The sequence below is a fragment of the Macaca thibetana genome, chromosome 7 (assembly GCF_024542745.1).
Source record: "Macaca thibetana thibetana isolate TM-01 chromosome 7, ASM2454274v1, whole genome shotgun sequence".
NCBI classification, from domain to species: Eukaryota; Metazoa; Chordata; class Mammalia; order Primates; family Cercopithecidae; genus Macaca; species Macaca thibetana.
Genome location: NC_065584.1, coordinates 37,234,885 through 37,258,987, shown reverse-complemented (window position 1 = coordinate 37,258,987; position 24,103 = coordinate 37,234,885). Strand labels below are relative to the sequence as shown.

At 40.3% G+C, this 24,103-nt stretch overlaps 1 protein-coding gene across 15 annotated transcripts in view; it reads left to right on the top strand.

Moving 5' to 3' along the window:
- ADAM21 (ADAM metallopeptidase domain 21) overlaps nt 1-24,103 on the top strand; it is a 27,970-nt gene extending 3,867 nt beyond the window's left edge. Inside the window, exons 2-7 of one of the 15 annotated variants that reach the window (XR_007727288.1) lie at nt 3,468-3,590; nt 14,671-14,817; nt 15,616-15,787; nt 20,543-20,669; nt 22,215-22,392; nt 23,692-24,097. Coding sequence is in view for 8 of the 15 variants with exons in the window: in XM_050797362.1 (XP_050653319.1) it covers nt 17,055-19,223 (2,169 nt within the window). In the remaining 7 variants the exon portion in view is untranslated. Of the gene's footprint in view, nt 1-3,467; nt 3,591-11,481; nt 12,100-14,670; nt 14,818-15,615; nt 15,788-16,318; nt 16,569-16,903; nt 19,458-20,542; nt 20,670-22,214; nt 22,441-23,691 lie in introns of those variants that run through there. The other 14 variants (XR_007727287.1, XR_007727289.1, XM_050797362.1 and 11 more) reach the window with 14 other exon arrangements.

Below are 24,103 nucleotides of genomic sequence, written 5' to 3'. Positions count from 1 at the left end.
CTGTTTATGACCTTGAGTTATGTAAAAAATATGGAATGAAGTGGCAACTTCAATCTATCATTCACAAAATTAGTGGAAACCTCGCCTCACCTTAATCACACCTTGCTCTATTTTTGCATACTTCCTGTCATATATTCACTTTGTCTTTCTAATCTCTCTTGTCTGCTTCAGTCCCCTCCTACTTCAGTATTTTACTCTATCAGCCTCTTTGATGACCAACTCATGAATATGTTTGTATTTGAGACTTATCCACCTCTCCTTTGACTAGCATTTGTTCCAACTTTTTGCCCTTACCTATTTAGTTTCAAATTCCTGCATATTTTATTTTTTCTATGCTTCCTTAGCTGATGAAACTCCTTTCTGATTGACAAACTTTTTTCTTTATTGTATTGTTATTACATTTAATCAGATGATATTAGTTTGTTAGTGTTACTGTAACTAATACTAGAGACTGTGTAATTTAAACAATGGAAATTTATTTTTTCACAGCTGTGGAATCTGGAAGTCCAAGATCAGGGTGCTGGTAGAGTTGGTTTCCTCAGAGGCTTCTCTCCTTGGCTTGCAGATGGCCATCTTCTACCTCTGTCTTCACATGGTCTTTCCTCTGTGTGCACACATGTCTGTTTCCAAATCTCCTCTTCTTATAAGGACACCATTCATATTAGTTTAGGGCCCACCCTAAGGACCACATTTTAACTTACCTCTTTAAAGACCTTTTCTCCAAATATGGTTACATTCTGAGGTACTTCAGCAGATGAATTTTGCAGGCATACAACACAGCCCATAGCACAGATTCCAGGGAAGTCACAGCCTTTGGCATTGCATATCTCTGCTCTGGCCCATTACATGTTGACTTTAAAGTTTAGACCTGATAGCAGTATTATTGCTTTAATTTTCAAGTTCTTGCAGAAAGTTGCACTGCTGACCCCAGCTATTGATGACAGCAGGTATCCACAAAGCATTTACAATTATTTTATCTTCTATTCTCCTTTTTGATTGGTACTCTTTATTCTTCTGTATATGTATGCTATCTTTATAAGAAGTCTAATTCAGACCCCTGGCTGTAATGCCATTAATATGCCAGCTGTCATGTCTCTTCACTGAACTTCAGTCTTGTGTAACCCAGTTGTCTACCTGACATCTCAAAATTTAGATGCCTAGCAAGCATCTTAAATTATGATGAAATGAGAATTCCTAACCCTTATACCCCTAAACTGATACCTCCCTTAGCTGTTCCCCTTCCTTGAGGAACTCAGTTTACTCAGTTCACATGAATATCTTAAGAACAGCTTTTGATTCCTTTCTTTCCCTTGCATTCTACATTCAACCCATCAAAAGTATAGTTGTTGCTATATATGAAATACAGTCTATCTGACCATCTCTGATACTACCAGCTTATTACAAACCATGAGTATGTACTGCCACTACTTCTACTGTTCTTTCTGAAAGTTTTTTCTGCTGCTCACTCGATACCTCCCATCTGTTCTTCCCTCAACTGGAGCAATCTTACAAAGATGTAAATCAGATCACATCATGCCCCAATCTAAATCTTTCAGTCATTTCCATCTCATGTAGGAAAAAATCAATATCCTTAACATTGCCTCTAAGACCAGATAATCTGCCTTTGTCAAGCTCCCTAACTCATCTACTACCATAACCCCCTTCCCTCATTCATTACATCTACACTGAACTTTCTTGTTTCTCAAACAAATACATTTGATTCAGTTTAGATCTTTGCATTTGCTGTGCCATCTGCCCCACTGCTTCTTGTTCACTGCTTTATCTCCAGTACCTATAAGAGTTGCCAACACAAACTTGGCTTTCTTTTTGTTTATTTTTTTAAATTATTTTTTGTAGCAATAGGGTCTTGCTGCATTGCCCAGGCCGATCTAAAACTCCTGGCCTCAGGCAATCCTCCTGCCTCAGCTCCCGCAAAGGGCTGGGATTATGGGTATAAGCCATCATGTCTGGCCTTATAATAGGCTTTGAATGAATGAATGAATTTTAGTGATGATGAAACGTAAACTCAGTCACTTGCTAAATGTCACACTGCAGTTGTCATTTGCTATCTCATCACCTGCTGCAGTCACTAGTGTACTAGTTCTACTGCCTGAATTCCTCTCAGCTGTTCTCACTGACATTGCTGATGTGCTCAAAATGAGTCACATACACCAGTGGAATGGAAGAGAAAACCCAGAAGTAAACCCATATATCTACAAAGGACTAATTTTTTGACAAAGGTGCCAAGAACATACATTGGAGAAAAGACAGTCTCATCAATAAATGGTGCTAGGAAAACTGGATGTCCATATGCAGAAGAATGAAAGTAGACCCTCTATCTCTCAACATATATAAAAATTTTAAAAATGGAGTAAAGACTTACATCTAGGACCTCAAACTGTGAAACTACTACAAGAAAATATTGGGGGAAACTCTACAGGACACTGCTTGGGGCAAAAACTTCTTGAGTCATACCCCAAAAGCACAGGCAATCAAAGCAAAAATGGAAAAACAGGATCACATCAAGTTAAAAACCTTTTGCAAAGCAAAGGAAACTATCAACAAAATGAAGAGACAACCCACAGAATGGAAGAAAATATTTTCAAACCACTCATATGACAAAGGATTAATAACCAGAATATGTAAGGAGCTCAAAACAACTCTATAGGGAAAAAATCTAATATTTCTATTTTAAAAATGGGCAAAATATCTGAATAGACCTTTCTCAAAAGACGACATACTAATGGCAAACAGGTATATGAAAAGATGCTCAACATCATCAGTCATCAGCAAATCGAAACTGTAATAAGATATCTTTTTATCCCAGTTAATCCCAGTTAAAATATCTTTTTTTTTTTTTTTTTTTTTTGAGACGGAGTCTCGCTCTGTCACCCAGGCTGGAGTGCAGTGGCCGGATCTCAGCTCACTGCAAGCTCCGCCTCCCGAGTTCACGCCATTCTCCTGCCTCAGCCTCCCAAGTACCTGGGACTACAGGCGCCCGCCACCTCGCCCAGCTAGTTTTTGTATTTTTTTAGTAGAGACAGGGTTTCACCATGTTAGCCAGGATGGTCTCGATCTCCTGACCTCGTGATCCGCCCGTCTCGGCCTCCCAAAGTGCTGGGATTACAGGCTTGAGCCACCGCGCCCGGCCTTTTTTTTTTTGAGACGGAGTCTCGCTCTGTCACCCGGGCTGGAGTGCAGTGGCTGGATCTCAGCTCACTGCAAGCTCCGCCTCCCAGGTTTACACTGTTCTCCTGCCTCAGCCTCCCGTGTAGCTGGGACTACAGGCGCCCGCCACCTCACCCAGCTAGTTTTTTGTATTTTTTTAGTAGAGACGGGGTTTCACCATGTTAGCCAGGATGGTCTCGATCTCCTGACCTCGTGATCCGCCTGTCTCGGCCTCCCAAAGTGCTGGGATTACAGGCTTGAGCCACCGCGCCCGGCCTAAAATAGCTTTTATCCAAAAGACAGGCAATAACAAATCCTGGCGAGGATATGGAGGAAAGGGAACCCTTGTACACTGTTGGCATGATTGTAAATTAGTACAACCACTATGGAGAAGAGTTTGGAGGTTCTTCAACAAACTGAAGGTAAGTTACCAAAAAAATCCACTAATCCCACTGGTAGGTATTTAGCCAAAGGAAATGAAATCAGTATATCAGAGATGTCTGCACTCCTGTGTTTATTGTAGCACTATTCATAATAGCCAACATTTGGAAGCAACCTAGTGTCCCTCAACAGACGAATGGATAAGGAAAATAGTACTCCATTGTGTATATGTATTACACAACTCCTGGTCTCTATGGAACTTTCATGGTGTGCTACGTTGTGTCAGATGGCTGGTAAATGAAGTTCATTGCCCCCTTTGGACCTGGCCCTGTTTATCATAATAGATGGATCCCCGGGTTTCTCAGTGGGGTGTCTGCAAAGTTCTGGTGTGGCCAGATCAAAGGCGGCCTGCTTGATCATCGTGAACTTCCTTCTTGACCTCCTGGGATGAGGGCTCAGATTTCTCCCTTTGGGGTGTAGCCTGGGCATATCGTCATCTGAGTCTGGCTGCTCAGGGCCCAACCTTGGTAAAGGGGAGTAGATTGGGGTATGTGGAGGAGGAATTTCTATCTCCTCTGGTGATTCCTGCAATACTGGTTTTTCCTGTTGCTTTCCCTTTGTCTCTGTAGCTGACAGCAAAACTGATTTTCTTTTTTTATCTTAGGCTCGGCTTGAGCTACCAGCATTTTGCAATAAGCTGCCAAGCAGGGCTGCAGCCATGCAGGTCAAATTTGGACTATATTTAGCCATGAGTCAATGTTAGGAGATTGGCCTGGATGCCCTGGCTGTCCTCCAATCCCAGTGAACACCTTAAATATACAGCCAATTGTTTCCCTATCTATAGTTCCTTCGGCCAGCCATCTGACACTAAAAAAGGGCCGCTCTATTACACAGAGAGTTCTCAACCTCTTGGGGGTCAACTTGATCCCATAATCTCCTGCATAACCTTTCCTGAAGTTCTTTAACATACATTCTAATGGGGTGGGTTTTGACAACTTCCCTCCCATTTCCTCCCAATTATTGCACAATTCACTCACTCTTTTACTTTCACTTCAGACTAATTAGACCATCCCCCTCATGGGAGTATTTCAGATGCCACTTAGCTTAGCATCGGAAGGTTTGTATAAACCCCAGACCCGGACCCCACACTTACTAAATTGTGGGGCGCTTCCATAAGCCATATGTGGTAGCCCTGAAAGAAGTTTGCCATTAGTACTGGTCAGTCCCACACTTCACTTGGGGCGTATGGTCTATGCTAAGAAACCTGCGGCCCCACACACTTCACTCCCCACGTAGGTTCCTTTTGAAACCGCCTCTTTCACACGCATTCACACACTTTCCCGCTCCCAGTTCCTCTTTCCTGGTTGGGGTGTAGGTTTCTTCCTAATTAGAGAGCCACTCTTGCATCCTGGGTCGGAGCACTAGGTACACCCCAGGAGGTGGTCACCAGGCTCCCCTTCCATCCTTATGGGATGGGTCCTGCCTCAGGCCCAAACCTTACCATGCTCCTATAGTGCGCTGTCCCTGGAATTGTCCTGTAGCCCCTTAGGTTCCGTTGCGCTGTCAGGGAGGGGCCCCAAGTTGTGGGAGAGCTGCTTCCTTCTCCGGGTTTGAGATCCCCCAGTGGCACATGAGGTCACGGGTCTCCCCCAGCCTGGGGCCCTAGACCCACAGGCAAAGGAGACAGCAAACCTGTCGTCTCCACTCCTGCCCGGCTCGCCAAAATGTTGTGGGAATCAGGAGACCAGAGAGAGCAATGGGTGGAACAGGAGGATTTTATTAGGTGGTCACTGACTCAGTGGATTCATATCCAAAGGCTGCACCAAACAAGACAGGACTTGACTTTTATACATACATCTGAAAAGGGCATGAAACCCATAAGGTGGATAAGCAAGCTTACAGAAGCAGAACAAAGGCAGTTCATGAAACAGTGACAGGTTTTACAACTCAGGCATGTCTTGTGACCATTGCCATACTGCACAGCTGGAAAACAGGAACTTACAAAATCCTTGCAAACTTGCAGAAATAATTGTGGGAGCAGATCAAAGGATAATGGTATAGGAAAAGAATTTCAAAGGGGAAAACTGTTAAGAACAACTTGTTTTTCTTATCCTTGCTCTGGGTTGGGGAGGTGTTGGGAGAGTCTCTGGAGCTCATTCCTTTGGGCTCTGGCTTTTCAGATAGTATTATCAAGGCCCCACTAGGGCTCTGCCTATTGTTGGCATTGGAGTGAGTCAGCCAAGTACAGGAGTACTTGTTTTTCCCTTTACTTATTTTTCTTTTTACATTTTCTGCTTCATTAACTCACATGATCACAAGGTCATCAGCAGGCTAGGGGCAAGGAGAGCCAGTCCAAGTTGTAGAACTGAAGAACTTGGAGTCTGATATTCAAGGGCAGGAAGCATCCAGCACAGGAGGATGGAGGCTAGGCCAGTCTCTCTTTTCACAATTTTCTGCCTGCTTATATTCCAGCTGGGCTGGCAGCTAATTAGATTGTGCCCACCCAGATTAAGTGTGGGTCTGCCTTTCCCAGCCCACTGAGTCAAACATTAATCTCCTTTGGCAAAACCCTCACAAACACACCCAGGATCAATTCTTTGTATCCTTCAATCCAATCAAGTTCACACTCAATACTAACCATCACACCACTATTTTCTCTTCACAGGATATGAGACTTTACAGCCTGGTAAAAATGAGCTATTGTGACCTACACATCTAGAAATAAGCCATCCTAACCATGAGAGATCACATGAAACAAGACCAGAGACTCATTTCCTTGTAAAATGCTTTCTCCAAAGATTTTTAAAAAGAAAAGGGGGGAAATGTGAAAGGAAAATATCTTGGGCCCCCTCAAGCTGGGAACCACTGAGGGCAAATCTGTCTCCCATTCTATTCAAAGTCATCTCTGTGGTCACAGAGATAGATGCATATTTTGATTGCCTCCTTTGAAAATACTTATCAGAAACTCAAAAAAAATGCAACCATCTATCTCTCACCTACCTGTGATCTGGAAGCCCCCAGTGGGGGGGCCTTGCTTTGAGTTGTCTCCACCTTTCTGGATGGAACTGATGTGCATATATTGATTGATGTCTCATGTCTCCCTAAAATGTATAAAACCAAGCTGCGCCCCAAGCACATGTCTTCAGGACCTCCTGAGGCTGTTTCATGGCTGCATCCTCAACCATGGCAAGATAAACTCTCTAAATTAACTGAGACCTGTCTCAAATTTTGGGGGTTCAGAATCCATAAGTCTCTTTTTATTTCTTGATGATTAAAGTCACATTTACTAAAAGGCATTATAGCTTTTATTTTTTCTTCAAAAATATTTGATCCTAGTGTTTATCCTTCTTTAAGTCAATTAATTAGAGCTCTTTTTAAAAATAGACATCACACACTACACCTATATAACCACACAGATAAGCAGAAGCAGATCCAGTAGTTATCACATTTTCAGTTCTGCAATCTCCTAGTTGAACTGTTCACCTCTGAGTGGTCCCTTTAAGAGCATGGCTAGGAAAGCATGCAGTTTCTAGGGCCTAAAAAACAGGTATAGCTGAAAGACAAAATCAGATTTTGAGAAGGATTCATCTGCCTCCAATTCCTAGGGCTCCATGAGGAAAACAGGGGTCTCTCCCAAAATGGAATCTGTGGCACCTTTTCTGTTTTTCCCAAGAAGCCCCAAGCCATCAGAAATTATTTTAGGGCCTCTCATGCATGCCGTAAGGGTGGCAAGACACAATGGAGAAAAAGAATTCACCTGAGAAAAAAACTTTTTCCACTAAAACAAGATCCAAGAAGAGAAAAACATAAAGGCCTTTTAAATATACCTATAACTTGGATATCCACTTTTAGTTAAGATGAACACTCTTTAAGAAAGTCCTTTTAAATCCCTTATTATGCAACTTTGGCCATGCCAAGGAGTCAATATTTCTAGCTTTTGAACTTTATGAAACGTAACTTCCCAGGTGCTCACAGAAAGGAAAATTCAAGGTGGTTCATGGAAGGGAAGAGAATCAACAAATGGTAAAGGTCACACAGGTATCAAACCAGAAAGGACTCATTCCCTAAGCCAGGATTGAACCTGGGCCACCGTTGTAAATGGCAGAGGCTAAAACAAAGCACTGCCACATGGTTACAGGTCATGCTTCTAAGTACGTAAAATATGATGGAGGCCTTCAGCAAAGTTTGCCACTGACCAGTTTTCCAGGCTGGCTCGAGCAGAAGGCCTATGGAGTCCTAGGCCTACATCCCATCCTAAGGTACCTCTCTTTCTTAGAGAACCATATAGAGAGGCATGCAAAGCACACTAGATTGGCTACAGCTTAAGACCAACCTCCCGAATCCTTTTTCATAATTAAAACTTTACAGAGAATATAAACAGTGATGCTTACCATTCCCTTTACCAGTTTGCACAGGGGGGCGGGGGGGCAAAAGCTCAACTGGTTAAAAAAAAAACCCTCCTACCCTTTTGCCAGCATGTCAGGCTTCTGTGTTCCCTCCCCACTGAGCTCAATCCCAAGACAACTAGTTTAAGGCTTGGGAAGTTAACTTTTCCCAGTTTGGAGGCTACATCTGAGGGGAGTGTCCTGCAGCATGGGGACACAAGCATCCATCTGTGAACAGAGGAGGAAAAAGGAAAAATATGGCATTTTTTAAAAGGAGCCCCAGGACTCAGGATGCATTCAAAGAGGTACAGACTGAAGATGAAGGGCTACTCATCTAGAAAGAGGGGAGCAATGTGTCCCTGGTTCCCTTCTCTTCCTAGCGAATACCCAGGTAGAGAAAGCAAGGCATGTCTCTTTCTTTCTTCCATCCTTATATTTCTGAGTTCCGGCAACCACAACAGGTTACCGCCCATGGGTATCAAAGCAGCTTTCACCCATGTTAACAGATGGGTCTAGGGGGTGGAATTATCTTCTCTTACCCACATATGCCCTATCTCCCCTGCTGTCAGTAGCCTTTGAGTTCCTGAACTTGGAATTGAGTTTGGGTAAAAAATGTTTCTGGGGGGTTGAATTGCATGGACTCCTTATAAGCTGAATGCTAAGGTGAAGCTGTGGATTTGAGTCCTTCTCCAACAAGGGATAGAAAAGAGTGTCTTTGAATTGGGGTCCCAATCTAGTAAAACATCTTCTGAAAGGGGGAAAAAAAAGCCTTTCACATAAAAGTTAACTTCTGACCTGGTAGAGAAAGGAAAAAATAACCTAAATGCTGGGCTGTGTTAATTGCTGAAAAATGGAGAAAAGAAAAAGATGCCTGGGGAAGAAATCTCTTATTCTTATGCAAATGAGTTTCTTCAACTGGGAGAGAAACTTTTAATTGCTGTTTCTTCCCTGGGGCTTGGACTGAGCTAGACCCCTTGGCCAGGGGAGGGGAAGACTCCATGGGTATGTGACAGGAACGCTGGCCAGCTGTTGGTGCAGAGTGTGGGACCCTGAGGCTGCCTTGGGGCCCGGGCAGTTTCCTCTACCCTCAGAAGAAGTGTGAGGACAAAAACGCTCAGAAATGAAAGGGAAAGAGATTTTTGGGTCCGCACTTTACTCGCCCCTCCTCATGTCCCTCTACGGGCTACCAAATGATGCAGGAATTTTTGCTCCTTAGTTCAGCTGAAATCCAGGTTTCTGTCTCACAACCAGGAAAAATTAGGCACTTGGACAAATTGAAGGATGAGGAGGGTAGATCTCTTAGGCAAAAACAAAGCTCAGCAAAGAAAGAAGGGGTCCCGCCAACATGCTACCACCTCACAGATTGAAGACCAGGCCACTTCACACAAGCTGAAGAGGCTGGGCCCCTCCCCCAGCATAAGATGTAAATTCCTGATGGCTCCACCCCATTCTTCCAGTGAATATACGGGCCCCCAGTTCATTGTGAGCCTGCTCAGGCAAGACCATGGGCAGTTTCCCTTATCTGCCTCCTGCATCTATCAGCTCTATCTTTCCTAATAGACGGATCCAAGTCTCATCATTGTCATCTTCTCAGAATTCTCCTTTTTCTCCTTCCTTACACAAAATGTACTGTGCCACATATACTTCTCTTAATCTTGTTTTTTAAACTTACTGACCCTGGAAATCATTGAATATTAATGTAAAGAGATAATCCTTTTTCATTTATGACTGCATATTATTCATGATGTAGAAGCATTGCTGTTTACTTCATAGCTTTCTAATGATGGAATTAGAATTGTACACAAAGCTTTGGTAGTACACATTATCCCACAATAAACAATTTTGTACAGATCTGATTTGATCTCTTTGGAATGTAACCGTTTATATTAACACCTCCTAAAAAATGACATACTTAGGTATAAATCTAACAAAACATTTGGTATTAACTATTTCTCTATGTTCAAGTTTGCTGATTTTTTTCTCTATTCTCTGTCCTGCTGTTGAGTCATCCAGTGAGTTTGGATTTGGTTATTGTACTTTTCAGTTCTAAAATTTCTATTATTTTCATTTTTATATTTTATATTTCTTTCCTGAGACTTTCTCATTTTTTGCTCCAAGTTTCTATTTTTTTCATTTTAGTCGTATTTGTAATTGCTCATTGAAGCAGTTCATGATGGCTATCTCAAAATGCTTATCTTTTTGTTGTATGTCTATTGGCATTAAAATGTTACATACTTCTCCAGATTGCTTGAGGTTAAAAGAAAACTCACGGATTCACCACCATATTATTCCTTAGCTCCCAGGGTAGGTAGCTTCTCTGCATGATTTTCTCTACCTTTCTTAACCTTCTTATGTTTGTTTTCTATTTAAAATACAGTGTTTTTACTTGCACAATAAGTCCTCACATCAGCAATAGGTTCTCAGAAACTGTGACTTTAACAATGCAAAGTAACATATAACAAAACAAATTTTTATTTGTCTCATCAGTGTTGTAATGAAACACATTGGACAAAACAATGTTATTTCAGTACCTACTGTACATTGTTTCACCTAAAGTTGCAGTTTCCAAGAACCTATTCATGACATTGAGGACTTACTGTACTTACTAGGAGTAATAGGAAGAAATGTGTCTATTCTATCTTTTCTGGAACCAGAAGTTCTTAGTGCTGATTCTACAAAGAAATAAATGTTGTCCGGGTGCCTGTAATCCTAGCACTTTGGGAAGCCAGATCACTTGAGCCCAGGAGTTTGAGACAAGCCTGACCAACATGGAGAAATCCTATCTCTATAAAAGATACAAACAAAAAAAAAAAAAACAGCTGCACTTCAGCCTGGGTGACAGAGTAAGACCCTGTCAAAAAAAAAAAAGAAGTAGTAGAAGAAGAAGAAGAAATAAATGTTATTCCTTCTTACAGCTAGAGAGATCAAGCCAAGCTGCTTTCAGAAGCTTTCATTCTTTTCCCACCTATAGATCTTGCAGGTTACTATTTGTTGAAGCAGGAATTCTATTCTTCCTCACTTATCTTTCTCCCTGCATAGGGTTTCTTTGCTCTGCTTACTAGTGCTACTGGCTTGCTACTAAGCTTTTTCCATGATTGAATGTATGTGATTTCCTCTACTCTCATTTTTTGGGGCTATGTATACTTAATTGTAAGTGATGTCTGGTATAAAAGCAGAGGTTATCCACTGAGTCCAGCGGAAGACAAACCTCTTTGTATCTATCCCTCCTAAGGCAGAGGTGTCTCCAGTTTTGCCTGTATGAGCAAAACAGTTTATAAAAAGGAACCTCGTCAGATTTCTAAAGAAACCAGCATAAATAGTAGAATCTTTTCCAGCAGGAAGTGGAAGGGACTGTAATTAAAACTGCTTCTAATTGATGGTTATCTCATGAGGCTCTGATTCTACCAGGTAAATTAAGAGTTGACAAGAATCTAAAACAGAAACTCCCAAAGTTAGAGTTAATATTTTATTAAATTAGTCCTTATCCTGTGTAGTTTTTATATATTGAACTCACCTTATTGATTATATATTTTAACAAACACTATACCATAAATTCTCCACCAACCATTTTGAGCATATTTTTCTCCAAAACATTATAGTCTAATAGGAGATGCAATTTTTAAAACTCACGTATAAAACAGAAAATAGCAAGGATATAAATTTTGTCACACAAAAATGTATTGCATATTATAGTTATAAAGAGAGTTACAGGATGTTAATGTTTTCTGGATTATTTAGGAAAGATTTGATAATGGAAGTGGAATTTGATCTTGCCCTAGAAAGTTACCGTAATTCAGTTCAATGGGAAAAGTGATTAGACAGTCTAGACCAATGCAATGGCATGAGCAAAATTACAAACCTGTGCTGTCAGGGTTCATAGACTGGAGGTGAGGAGACAACCCAATTCCAACTGGATTGAATTTGGAAATGAGTATAGAAATAGCAGGATGAGAGCAAGATATTCTTGAGAGTCTATTATTATTTCTGTAGAATTGAAAGTTCCTTGTTGCTAAGTAGCTAAATCTAGAATTTAGTCACCTGAGAGACAAAAGGGAGAGGGTTTATGTTTCCCTTTGCTCTGTGGCCTCAGCTACAAACCATTGATAAAGGGTGGTATAAACCATCTACACAGAAATGGCCATGGAAACTACTGTTTCTTCTGATGGTAAGTCATCAAGTTTGGTTCTATGCATAATTTGGTATCCAGAGTAGTCCACTGGATGCTGTGAAGTCTCTGAATTTTTGTTTTGTTTTCATTTGTAAAGATATGAGTGACTTGAGCATGGGTGTAGGTAGGGTGATGAACTATTCCAGTTGGGTTGGGACTGAGGGGATTGCTGGGTGCAGGACTTTCAGTTTTAAAACCAGGACTGTCCTGGGAAAATCAGGATGAGGTAGTCACCCAAATTGCCAGTAAGGAATAGAAAAAGTAGTAGAAGATGAAGATGCAGTTGAGAGTAGGGAAAATTGATAGAAACAGTCCTCAAGTAGGTGGGAGAGATGATCTGGAACTATGAGGGGCTAATGAGACTAGAGAGGGAGTGAGGTAGAGAAGAGGTAGACGTAGGTGGATTCAGACGGTGAAAGGCCTAGAAACCATTTTGTCTTTGAATTTGGTATATATATCTATCTCATACTCCAGAGAAAGAAATCCATTTTATATTGTGACATTGTGGCCTTCCACACACTTAAACCCAAATATTTGGCACTGTGTGTTCAAGAGTTGCTAAGGATCTTCTAGGGATGCCTTCTGATATTTCTGTTCTATTCCCTTAAGGAAAACAACTGCAGGCTATAACCAGCTGAATTACTTCCATGACTCTAATGGGACAGATACTAGTGACAGACAGATAGGAAAATAGTGCATTAGGGCATTGGAATAAGAGGGAAGATGGGTAGAGAGGGGTCTTGATGAATTTGAAACAGCTGTGGGGAAAGGAAGAGTTTATCAAACATGAATAAGTGGGCTGTTAGCTCACTGGACAGTCCACTGATGTTAGAGGACATGGATTTAGAGTGGGACCACCTCACAGTATCCCTGGTAGAATGATGGTACTTCAGGAGCTTTGGTCTCTGTAAGCCCTAGGAATGAAGACAATGAATCTGGCTTACAGATATTTTTGAAGTTATTCTCCTGTTATTGCCTGCTCTCATGCTGAGCTCCAAGAAAAAGAATAATATGATACGAGTTTGTGTAGCTTATCAGTCCTTTCCACAACATTATATCTTTGATTAGTGCTTCCCATTTTCAATCTTCCCAACCACAACAACTGTCACTCCATAATAAGCAGAAAACATATCAAGAGAAATACCGAGAACAAATCTGGCAGTTAGAATTTCCTCCCAATTCAGAGATCTTTGTTCTTGGAAGTTTTGTCTATGAACTTTGCTTTTCTCTTCCATGCTACTTGCACCTCATGGAATAAGGTGCCTAACTTGCAACACTGAAAACCGCCCGGATGAATCCAACCTCTTTAGGCAAGTTGATGGCAAGGATAATGTTCAGACTGAAACAAGTTTTCCCCATCTTCCAGCATCCACATAGCCAATCTAGGACAAGAAAAGAAAAAAACCTTAAATACTTTATATTAGAAAGAAAAGGTACTTGGTTAACTAACTCTACTGTGATTGAGAGACAATGAGAATGGATTTTCAGCTACTGGCACTATACATAAATGATGAAACTCAGAATATTGAGGAGGTGCGAATGCAATATCCCGGAGAATAAAGAAAACAGCAATGTGGCATAGAAAGTTTTGAAATATCTACTGGATTTTATATCTCTATTCCTTAGGCTGGGGATCCAGGACAAGCCATTTCAGTTTTGATTTCTATATTCTCTTTTTAAGCCTTTCACAAACACATTGGTTTTGGGATTTTTTTTTTTTTCCAGAGTAGCATTGGTGTCTTTGATGTAGGAGTGGAGAAAGTATGTGAAGATTTAATGCAGTTCCTGCCCATCCCCGACCCCCCAACAATCTCTGTCACAGTTAGGACTTTAGAGAGTTAAAGATTTTGGCATACAGTGCTTGAAGGGATTAAACTGGTAGCAGAGCTCGAATGGATTGGAAGACAAGAACATTGAATGAAATGGGAGACGATGAAAGAAAAGTGGGTTCTCTTTGAGTTTGAGAAACAGGTATAGCAGAAGTAAGGGGGAGAACTGGGAGAACTAAAATTGTTGGTAAATTGCTTAGGATATATGAAATTGTGTGTTGACAAGGTATACATTATGACTATGAGTGAGTGGGCTGAATTACACTGAAGATGAATTGAAGAGGTTAAAAAAAAAAAAAACTTTAAAAAACCCTGTCTTGTTTTCAGATGGGTTGTTTTCAAATACTTGCTAATAGTACTTTAAGATGAGGGTAGGATTTATGGTGGAAAATAATTTTATTAGTTAGGGGCCAGAGCCTTTCAGTTTTGTCCAAGTGTGATAAGGGTGGTTGAAGAGACATCTGAAAAATAGTGTAGTCAGATATTGCAGGATAAATGATTTGGTGTTGATGTTGTGGGCTGTGGAGAACAGGAACTCTGGACCTTGTGGTACATGTGATTTCTGAGGATGGGGTTTCTCAAGAGGAAGCCTTTAGGCAAGCAGTAAATTCTATTAAACCTCAGGTTTAATAAGGTAAGTAGATGTAGGGAGCTTTCTGTGAAGAGGTTCAGGATGGAGTTGGTTCATTCTCTCTCTCGCTCTTTCTCTCTCTTTCTCTCCCTCCTTTTGTCTTTAAAGGAAGACTCTGGAAAGCACAAGGGAAGTTATAAGAAGAGAATATAAGGAAACTTGAATCAGGGCAAAGAAAGCATTGATTAGAAATGGATTCAAAATCCAGGAGATGATTGGTGTTGCGTCAGGCATGTTCATTTGTATATCTTCTATGTAAGTCTTCTTAGATTAGCTTGATTTAAATGCTTTTCCTTTTTGTTCTTATAAGAAATGGCACCTACCTTCATCAATACATTGATCACAGTCAGAGATGAAATTAAGTTTTTGGGCCTGATGCACCTACAAGATGAGGGCCCACTTTGAGAAAAACAATACCAAGTTACAATTGCAGAAAATAAGTATGAAAATGAGGATCTATTTAGCATAGGAAAGAAGCCACAACAAATTATAAATATTAAAAGGTTGAAAACGCCATAAACATCACAAAATTTAATCCCCTCATATTTATACTAATCAACTTCCTGACTCACTTCCATAATACCTTTTCCCTACAGTTTTCAAATTGCTTCTTATTTAATTGCCTCCCTTAAGAGAATTATTTTGTTATAATTTCTATAGCAAGAACTGAAAGGCATTTGCCTTTCCTTAGTATGTTTAATAGAAATTTAGTTTGTATTATTAATAATTTAGAAAAGAAAATTCAGCTTCACAGCTTGTTATTGGTAATGAGATAAATAATTAAATTTACTATTGTCAAATTTTAGAAAACCTTTATTAAGTCTTTTATGTGTGCAATGTAATATTTCAGGGTGTTTGAGATTTTTCTTGTATAGTGACTAATTTTGATTACTTATAATTATATGACTTTCATAAAGTCCATTGCTGAGCCCCTTACAGGGTCTTTATAGAGGTCTGTACAATGAGGATCCCTGAAGCATAAACTTTGTTATCTGGTTTTGATCATATTATATTATAATTATCTGTTTTTTGTTTGTTTCTACACATGCTCAGTGCTTATTAGCCTCACTTTTGACAGTCATTTGAGACTATGATGAAATATATGGACGGACACTCTCCTCAGCAAAAAAAAAAAAAGTCATGAAATATATAAAATATCGAATACAATATTATAGACCTCCTGAAGCTTATTCTTGCTCCTGCCACAAGTTTCTGCACTAAATTGGTAATTTATTTAATGCTCTGTATTTTGATTTTCTTTCTCTAATATCTAGAACAATGTCCTGCACTTTATGTGCTCCAAACACATAAAGACTTGTTTAATAAATAGAAAAAGAAATAGATAAGTATTGCCAGCCAGACTGTATGACAGGTGCAGAAATTCCCTACTTTCAAAAACTCTTGGTAAATATATTTGAGCAAACATTGGGACTCTTCCCTGGCAATCCTAAAATGCCAGACTCTCCAACGGTTTTGCCCTAATAAGACAAGAGTTCCTTTTCCCAAGACCTTTAAACTGCACAGATTCTCATTTTCTCTTCTGAAAGCTTTTGCTTTTGTCTTTGGGTTTCTCCTATGGCTAACTGGAGAGAACAACATTATTCTCTCCTTACCTTAAATCATGTCAATGTTTCCTGAATTTTTTTTTCTTTTCTAAAAATTATACTACAATATGAATACATTTTAGTAGCATTCACTTACAATCCAAGACATTTCACAATTCCTCCTCCCTCTTTCCACTTTTCATTGTACATAGAGCTCTATGAGGCATTACAGAGGATACTAAAATGAAAGAAAATCATAAACCATGCAGTCAAGAATCTTTCAGTCTAATGAAGTTATGAGTAAAGATGAATACAATGAGGACTAGTAAATAACTTTGAGATGAAGAAACTAAAGTAAATCATAAGACTGATGCAACTTGACACAGAATTGTGATTGTTTTTGATGTTTCCAGTTTGGACAGTCAAAGGAGACACTATCAATAGTTATTGCAAGGGCAACAGGTATAAACTAATATTATCTTGGACAAATTGAGATATAGAGTCACCCTACTCTTAAGTTTCTTTACTTTTGCTTTTACTTTTTATTATGGACATTTTCATACTGCCTGTAAAGACTGAGATAACTATTTACGTACCCGTCTTCCAACTTCAACTATTATCACCACGTGGCCAATGTTGTCTTTTCTGTACCCCCTAACTTCCCACCCTTATTTACTAAAAGCAAATCCAATGCATTTTCTTGATTCATAAACCAGTTTTTCACCACTCCATTCTTTTTCTCTCCTGATTTCCTTACTTATCACCTTTCCAACCCATCTTTTTATTTTTACTTCCAGCACTGCAGTTCTGATCTAACTCTGCCAGGACACAGATCCATAGGGTCAGCCCTGCATCCTGAGCAGCTTAGAGGGAGGAGCCAGACCAGAAGTGCCTCACACTTTGTCCTCTTCTGCTCTGGACAGATGGCTCCATGACGACAACTTCATAATGGCAGTGGATGGGACACTAGTGTACATCAGGGTCGCTCTTCTGCTGCTCTGGCTTGGGGTGTTTTTGTCCATTTCTGGCTACTCTCAGGCTGGGCCCTCCCAGCATTTCACTTCCCCAGAAGTGGTGATCCCCTTGAAGGTGATCAGCAGGGGCAGAAGTGCAAAGGCTCCTGGATGGCTCTCCTATAGTCTGCGGCTTGGGGGAAAGAGACACGTTGTTCACATGAGGGTCAAGAAGCTCTTGGTTTCTAGACACCTCCCAGTGTTCACCTACACAGATGAGCATGCCCTCCTGGAGGATCAGCCCTTCATCCCAGATGACTGTTACTATCATGGTTACGTGGAGGGGGTCCCTGAGTCTCTGGCTGTGTTCAGTGCTTGTTTTGGGGGCTTTCGAGGGGTATTACAAATAAATGGCCTCACTTATGAAATTGAACCCATCAGGCACTCTGCCACATTTGAACACCTGGTTTATAAGATAAACAGTAATGAGACACAATTCTCAGCTATGAGATGTGGCTTAACAGAGAAGGAAGTAGCACGCCAACAGTTGGGATTTGAAGAGGCTGAAAACTCAGCTCTGGAACCAAAATCTGCTGGTGACTGGTGGACCCATGCATGGTTTCTGGAGCTAGTTGTTGTGGTGAACCATGATTTCTTCATTTACTCTCAAAGCAACATCTCAAAGGTACAAGAGGATGTATTTCTCGTTGTCAACATAGTGGATTCCATGTATAAACAGTTAGGTAGTTATGTAATTTTGACTGGAATTGAAATTTGGAATCAAGGAAATGTTTTCCCAATGACAAGCATAGAACAGGTCCTGAACGATTTCTCTCAATGGAAACAAATCAGTCTTTCCCAACTACAGCATGATGCTGCACATATGTTCATAAAAAATTCACTTATAAGTATACTTGGTCTAGCCTACATTGCAGGAATATGTCGTCCACCTATTGATTGTGGAGTTGATAATTTTCAAGGAGATACCTGGTCTCTTTTTGCCAACACTGTGGCCCATGAGTTAGGTCATATTTTGGGTATGCAGCATGATGAAGAATTCTGTTTTTGTGGGGAAAGAGGTTGCATCATGAATACTTTTAGAGTGCCAGCAGAGAAATTCACCAATTGCAGTTATGCTGATTTTATGAAGACCACTTTAAACCAGGGATCATGTCTGCATAATCCTCCAAGATTGGGGGAAATCTTTATGCTAAAGCGCTGTGGGAATGGTGTGGTTGAAAGAGAAGAGCAGTGTGACTGTGGATCCATACAGCAGTGTGAACAAGATGCCTGTTGTCTGTTGAACTGTACTTTAAGGCCTGGGGCTGCCTGTGCTTTTGGGCTTTGTTGCAAAGACTGCAAGTTCATGCCATCAGGGGAACTCTGTAGACAAGAGGTCAATGAATGTGACCTCCCAGAATGGTGCAACGGAACATCCCATCAGTGTCCAGAAGATAGATATGTGCAGGACGGGTTCCCCTGTAGTGACAGTGCCTACTGCTATCAAAAGAGATGTAATAACCATGACCAGCATTGCAGGGAGATTTTTGGTAAAGATGCAAAAAGTGCATCTCAGAATTGCTATAAAGAAATCAACTCTCAGGGAAACCGTTTTGGTCACTGTGGTATAAATGGCACAACATACCTAAAATGTCATATCTCTGATGTCTTTTGTGGGAGAGTTCAATGTGAGAATGTGAGAGACATTCCTCTTCTCCAAGATCATTTTACTTTGCAGCACACTCGTATCAATGGCGTCACCTGCTGGGGTATTGACTATCATTTAAGGATGAACATACCTGACATTGGTGACGTGAAAGATGGTACTGTGTGTGGCCCAGGAAAGATCTGCATCCACAAGAAGTGTGTCAGTCTGTCTGTCTTGTCACACGTCTGCCTTCCTGAGACCTGCAATATGAAGGGGATCTGCAATAACCAACATCACTGCCACTGTGGCTATGGGTGGTCCCCTCCCTACTGCCTGCACAGAGGCTATGGGGGTAGTGTTGACAGTGGCCCAGCATCTGCAAAGAAAAGAGGATTTCTGCCACTGATTGTGATTCCTTCTTTGTCTGTTTTGATTTTCCTGTTTACTGTTGGGCTTCTTATGTATCTACAACAGTGTTCTGGTCCCAAAGAAACTAAGGCTCATTCATCAGGTTAAGAAAATGTCTCTAATTTAATATTCCATGCATTATTACAGTTTAGTCTCTTGGCAGTAGAAATGGTAGTACATCCCTGAAACAGCATATTTCTGACCATTTCCAGAAAGCTGCAAAGATCTTCCCTTACGTCAGAACCACAAACATTGTCATTAAGTTCAAGTTATTCTTAACATGTTTCTATCTATTGTTCATTGTTTTAAGCAGCAAATAAAGCTACATCCTTCCCTCCCTTTAGTCCTTGTTGTGTTTCTTGTGCACAGAGATGACTTATGGGAAAGGCATGAGATGTGTCTGCATCAGAGAGTCCAGGGGTGAGGCTTACCTCTCTACTGACATTTATCAATGTGGGAAAATTACTTACCTTTTCTGATGTTCTGCTTCAAAATCTGAAAAGGTGTAGGGGTGATAATAATATTTGTCCCCCCCAACTTCTTTTATTTGGTAACCAAAAGAGAGAAATAAGTGAATTTTTGTTAAGTATAAAGAAATTGTTATCTGATGAAATTTCCTGATTTTGCTCCCTTGTGTGCTTCCTAGCTTTTTGTCTTAATTTGGCAGTTTGGATATCCTTTTGGATCATTTGCTTGCTTCACATACCAAAATATAATCTCCATGACGGCGGGATTGTTTTCATCTGTTTTGCTCACCATTGTATCCTCAATAGCTGGAACACTGCACAGTGCTTACTACTCAATAAATACTTAAATGAAGTCATGAATCTGAATGGAGTATTAAATACATGAAATTATGAAAAGTAAAAATAATATTTTGATACCTTGGGATGTCATTCTGATCCTCTTTTATAAACTACTGGAGCTGTTGCTCAAAATTAAACTTTGAATATTTAAAATGCTGCTGTTTGTACCTGACGCATTTTGCTGGTCTTTTCTTCCCCCAATGTATCTTCTCCTCTGTCTATTCTCCATGTTTTTGGAAAGCCTGTCTCTTGAAAACACAGAATGAGTCAGATACCCTTTGTATTGATCAGTTAACTTCTGAATGGCACTCTGTAAATTGAGTCAAAATACCTTTTGCATATCATTTTTCATTATGCGTTGCCAACTTTGCATCTTCTATTTCATGTTTCAATATATTTGGCTGTGTCATTCTCTGCATATTCTCTGTACATGAAATCTCCAATTCCCAAAATGCTGTTTACCACCCTGCCTCTACTCCCTTGCCCTGGAAAACTCCTATTTTCTCTCAATAGAGGTTAAATGTTATATCTTCATAGAAGCATTCCTTATGAAATGGTAAGTGTTCCACTTGTGTGCCCTGTCACTTTGTGGTCACCCCTTTATGGTTTGATGCCCTCTAGGAATAGAGATGGAGAGGGTCCAACAATGTGTTAGCAAAAAGAAGCAGAGGACAGCTACTGGAGCCACACGGAGGGAGGAGTGAACCAATAATACAATCTGGTCAAATCAGAGAAAGTTCCACATGTTGTAAGTGTACACATCCATATGGAGACAAAAGATAGCTGCTCCAGTTTATTGATTCTTTGTTGAAAGGCTTTATGGTAAAAAACCATTGAAGTTGATTAAAGTAAAATTTGTCAGCCTAATGTTCTTTTATATTTGCTGAGTTTTGTATTTCTGCTTGAGATTACTTTGAAATAATCCATTGTTTCTGGGATTATGTTGGTTTCATCTTTTATGCTTAATTGTGGAATTTATTTTTCTATAAGGAATGAGATATGTATCTAATCGTATACTTTTCCAAATGGGTAGCCTGTTGTCCTGATACACTTCATAGAATAAATCCTTTATCACTGCTTTGCTGGTAAATTGGGATCCTGTATTGTATTTTAAAGTTAATTTGTTAGAGTCACCTTTTTTTACTTTTAATTTTTACAAGAAGCAGTGCACTTTGCAATATTCTTATTTTAAGAAAAGCTGCATAGTTATTTTATATTCACTGAGTTAATTAGAGCTATATCAGTCAATTATACCAGGATTGGTGGGTAGAATTCACCTGTTTATAACAAACATAGAGTCTTACCTCCTGTTTTAATTGGGATTGCCCAAAAAGCAGACCCAGAGACAGGATTTAAGTGGAGTTACTTTTATGGGGAAGCACAAAACAGGGTAGACTAATGAATAGATTTTCTCTGTGTACAACTGGAGCCATCCCTGTGCACTTTCTGAGAAGTCATGTGAAACACAACTTTGATTAATACTTCATGGTTCAGGAGAAAGCTGTAAGGAAAAGAATATCTGAGATATAAGCACGTGAAGTGGTAAACTCTCAGAGCATGGAGATTGTCTACTGTGGCTGCAAGTGAACTCAAGTGGGACGAGAAGATGTAGGGTGGGCTTTCAGCATCTACTGTACCCAGGTTCCTTAGAAAACATATGCTGAGGCAAGGATTAAATCTAAATGGTTTACTTGGAAAATACAATCCTAGGGAAATGAGAGTAAAAGTAAACGTATTTGGGGCTGGAAAGTCTGGTACAGCAGATGCTGGTGGTACCTGCCTGTATCCTCTTAGGCTGAACCTTGAGGCTGTCTGTAGCATGGATGACAAGTCCTATACACACTAATGGCTTTCTGCTTTACGGGGGTGTGCTCAGTGCACTCATGGAGGAAGCTGGAAACAAGAAGGAGTTAAATCATCTGAAAGCAACTCTGGACCAATGAGAGATGTTGTGTGAATGAGCATGGTAGTTTCCCCAGTCCTCATGGGACTTCTATGTGGTGTTGGGATCCAAGACAGGGTGTACATTGCTAGTATAACAGGAACTGGTTCTCTCTACCTTCAAAAAACAAACAAACAAAAAAACAAAAACAAACAAACCCAAACAAACAAACAAAAAAAAACCCAAAACCCTTTTCTTTTCTTCACAAAGTCCTCTTTGTTCTTTGAGCACTTATTGAAAAAGCTGACTGGAGACTATCTCAGTCTATTCAGTTCTCCCTCTGATCCTCCACTACGGACTTTCTTTCAAACTGTGTCTTATTGTTATTAACCTTTACTGTTTTCTTAACAGTTTAGGCACAGAACTAACATCACTTTGCACGAGTTTTCCAAACCCTGGCCACGTGAACTAAGCCATCTGATTGCTGGTATATCAGCATCTAGATTATACAAAATTATCTGAACTTATTTTCATTCCTGCTGATGCAAGTGCCTGGTGGGTCAAGTCCGGAGCATGGACGCATGACAAGGTATGGCTTCCATGAAAAGAAAACAATGTCACACTACCTCTCTTTTTGGTGAGTTGGACACCTGTGTAGAAGGTTGAGGAATGTCATTTCTTTAGGTAAAGATATTAGAAGGGGATTTTTCCCTTTGTACTGAAAGCAGAGATGATGCAGGATCTTTCACAGGTAACTTCCCAAGGCAGTAGCACAATCAAACCCTGTGACTTGATGCCACAGATGGCACATAAGCCTCTCACGAAGGTCATAAATGGTCTTGACACTCCTATGGTACAAACACTTGCCACATCACCAGATGTTATGGATGGCCCAGAAGTCAGCCCTGTGCAACTTGGATTTGCTCACTTGCTCTCCTCATTAGACTGATAGGCACCAAAGATTACATGGTGATAGCATGGTGAGTATTCAAAAAATGTGGAATAACTTGGCCAGGTGACAAAATCAAGCCCTATAGCTGCCAAAACCAAACTAAAGATCTCCTATATCTGATATTGTGCAATCTGTTCTGCTCCTATGGACTGACAGAGACACATACAGATTCACAGATGCCAATATGACAGAAGACCAGGCACAACAAACCCCAATCTGTTGGGTCACAAATTTGACTCTGATATTATTTGTGAACCACACTGGTCTTTTTATCTTGTGTGGTGACAAGGTCTATGAAGGGTTCTCACCTACATGGTCAGAATGATGGGGACTCAGATACCCAATGCCTTTGTCACCAAGTACTCCTCCTTCAATGCCAGCCAAATTATAAACTTGGGCTCCTTTGTTTATAAAGTAATGCCACACAAGCGTACTAAATGAGATGTTACAGAAAATCCCCTTATGTGTCAGAATTCTAAGTTCCTTTCCATGCTGAGATCCATTTTCCCAGGCTTTGGAACTTATGAGAGGGAAAGGAAAATTCTCAATGTTTCCATGGTAATAGAACAGGAGTCAGTATTACTATGCAAGCACTGAGAAGACTCCAACCAGAAGTTAACAGTTTAGCCTCTGTCGTACTCCAGAATCACCATGTCCTGGATAGAATGACAGCCCAAGAAGGAGCAGCATGTGCAATCATTGGTGAGGAACGCTGCTTATATGTAAACCACCAGGGACAAATAGAATCTAATCTGAACTTTTTGAAAGACAAGATAAACACTCTTCGTCATATAAATGAAGCTAAACCATTCAATTGGCCTGACCCATTGTCAGGGATAGGAGACTGGTTGAATGGAGTATGGGTAAACGTGTTTAGATTGTGCTTTTCTGCTTATTAATTCTCCTTCTAATCTGTGTTCTTCTCTCCCTTTGCAGATCCCTTGCCACTCAGCTGCTAACACAACTCTTCTCTCCACAAATACTAACTCAGCTTTTAATTTGAAACTGTTACGGAAGTTTCAGACAGGAAAAATAAAGGAGTTAAAAGTGTGCCACTCCAAAATATGCCAAATTAGTGTATTGATTACTTCAAGCTCAAAGCACTTTGGAAACTGTAGTTCCAGAAGTGACTATCTGACCTGCCTTTTCCTGCATATAGCAAGCCATAAAACTTCCATGGAGAAAGATGCCTTCCCTGTGCCAGGACAAGAAAATAACCATATCCCCAGGGTTGGAAATTTTTGCTGCAGTAGACCTGTACAAATAAACTAAAGTAACTCTTATCTCCCACTAGCTTTATAACTCCTCCTTGACATTCCACACCAATACATCTCCTAGTGACTTCCCT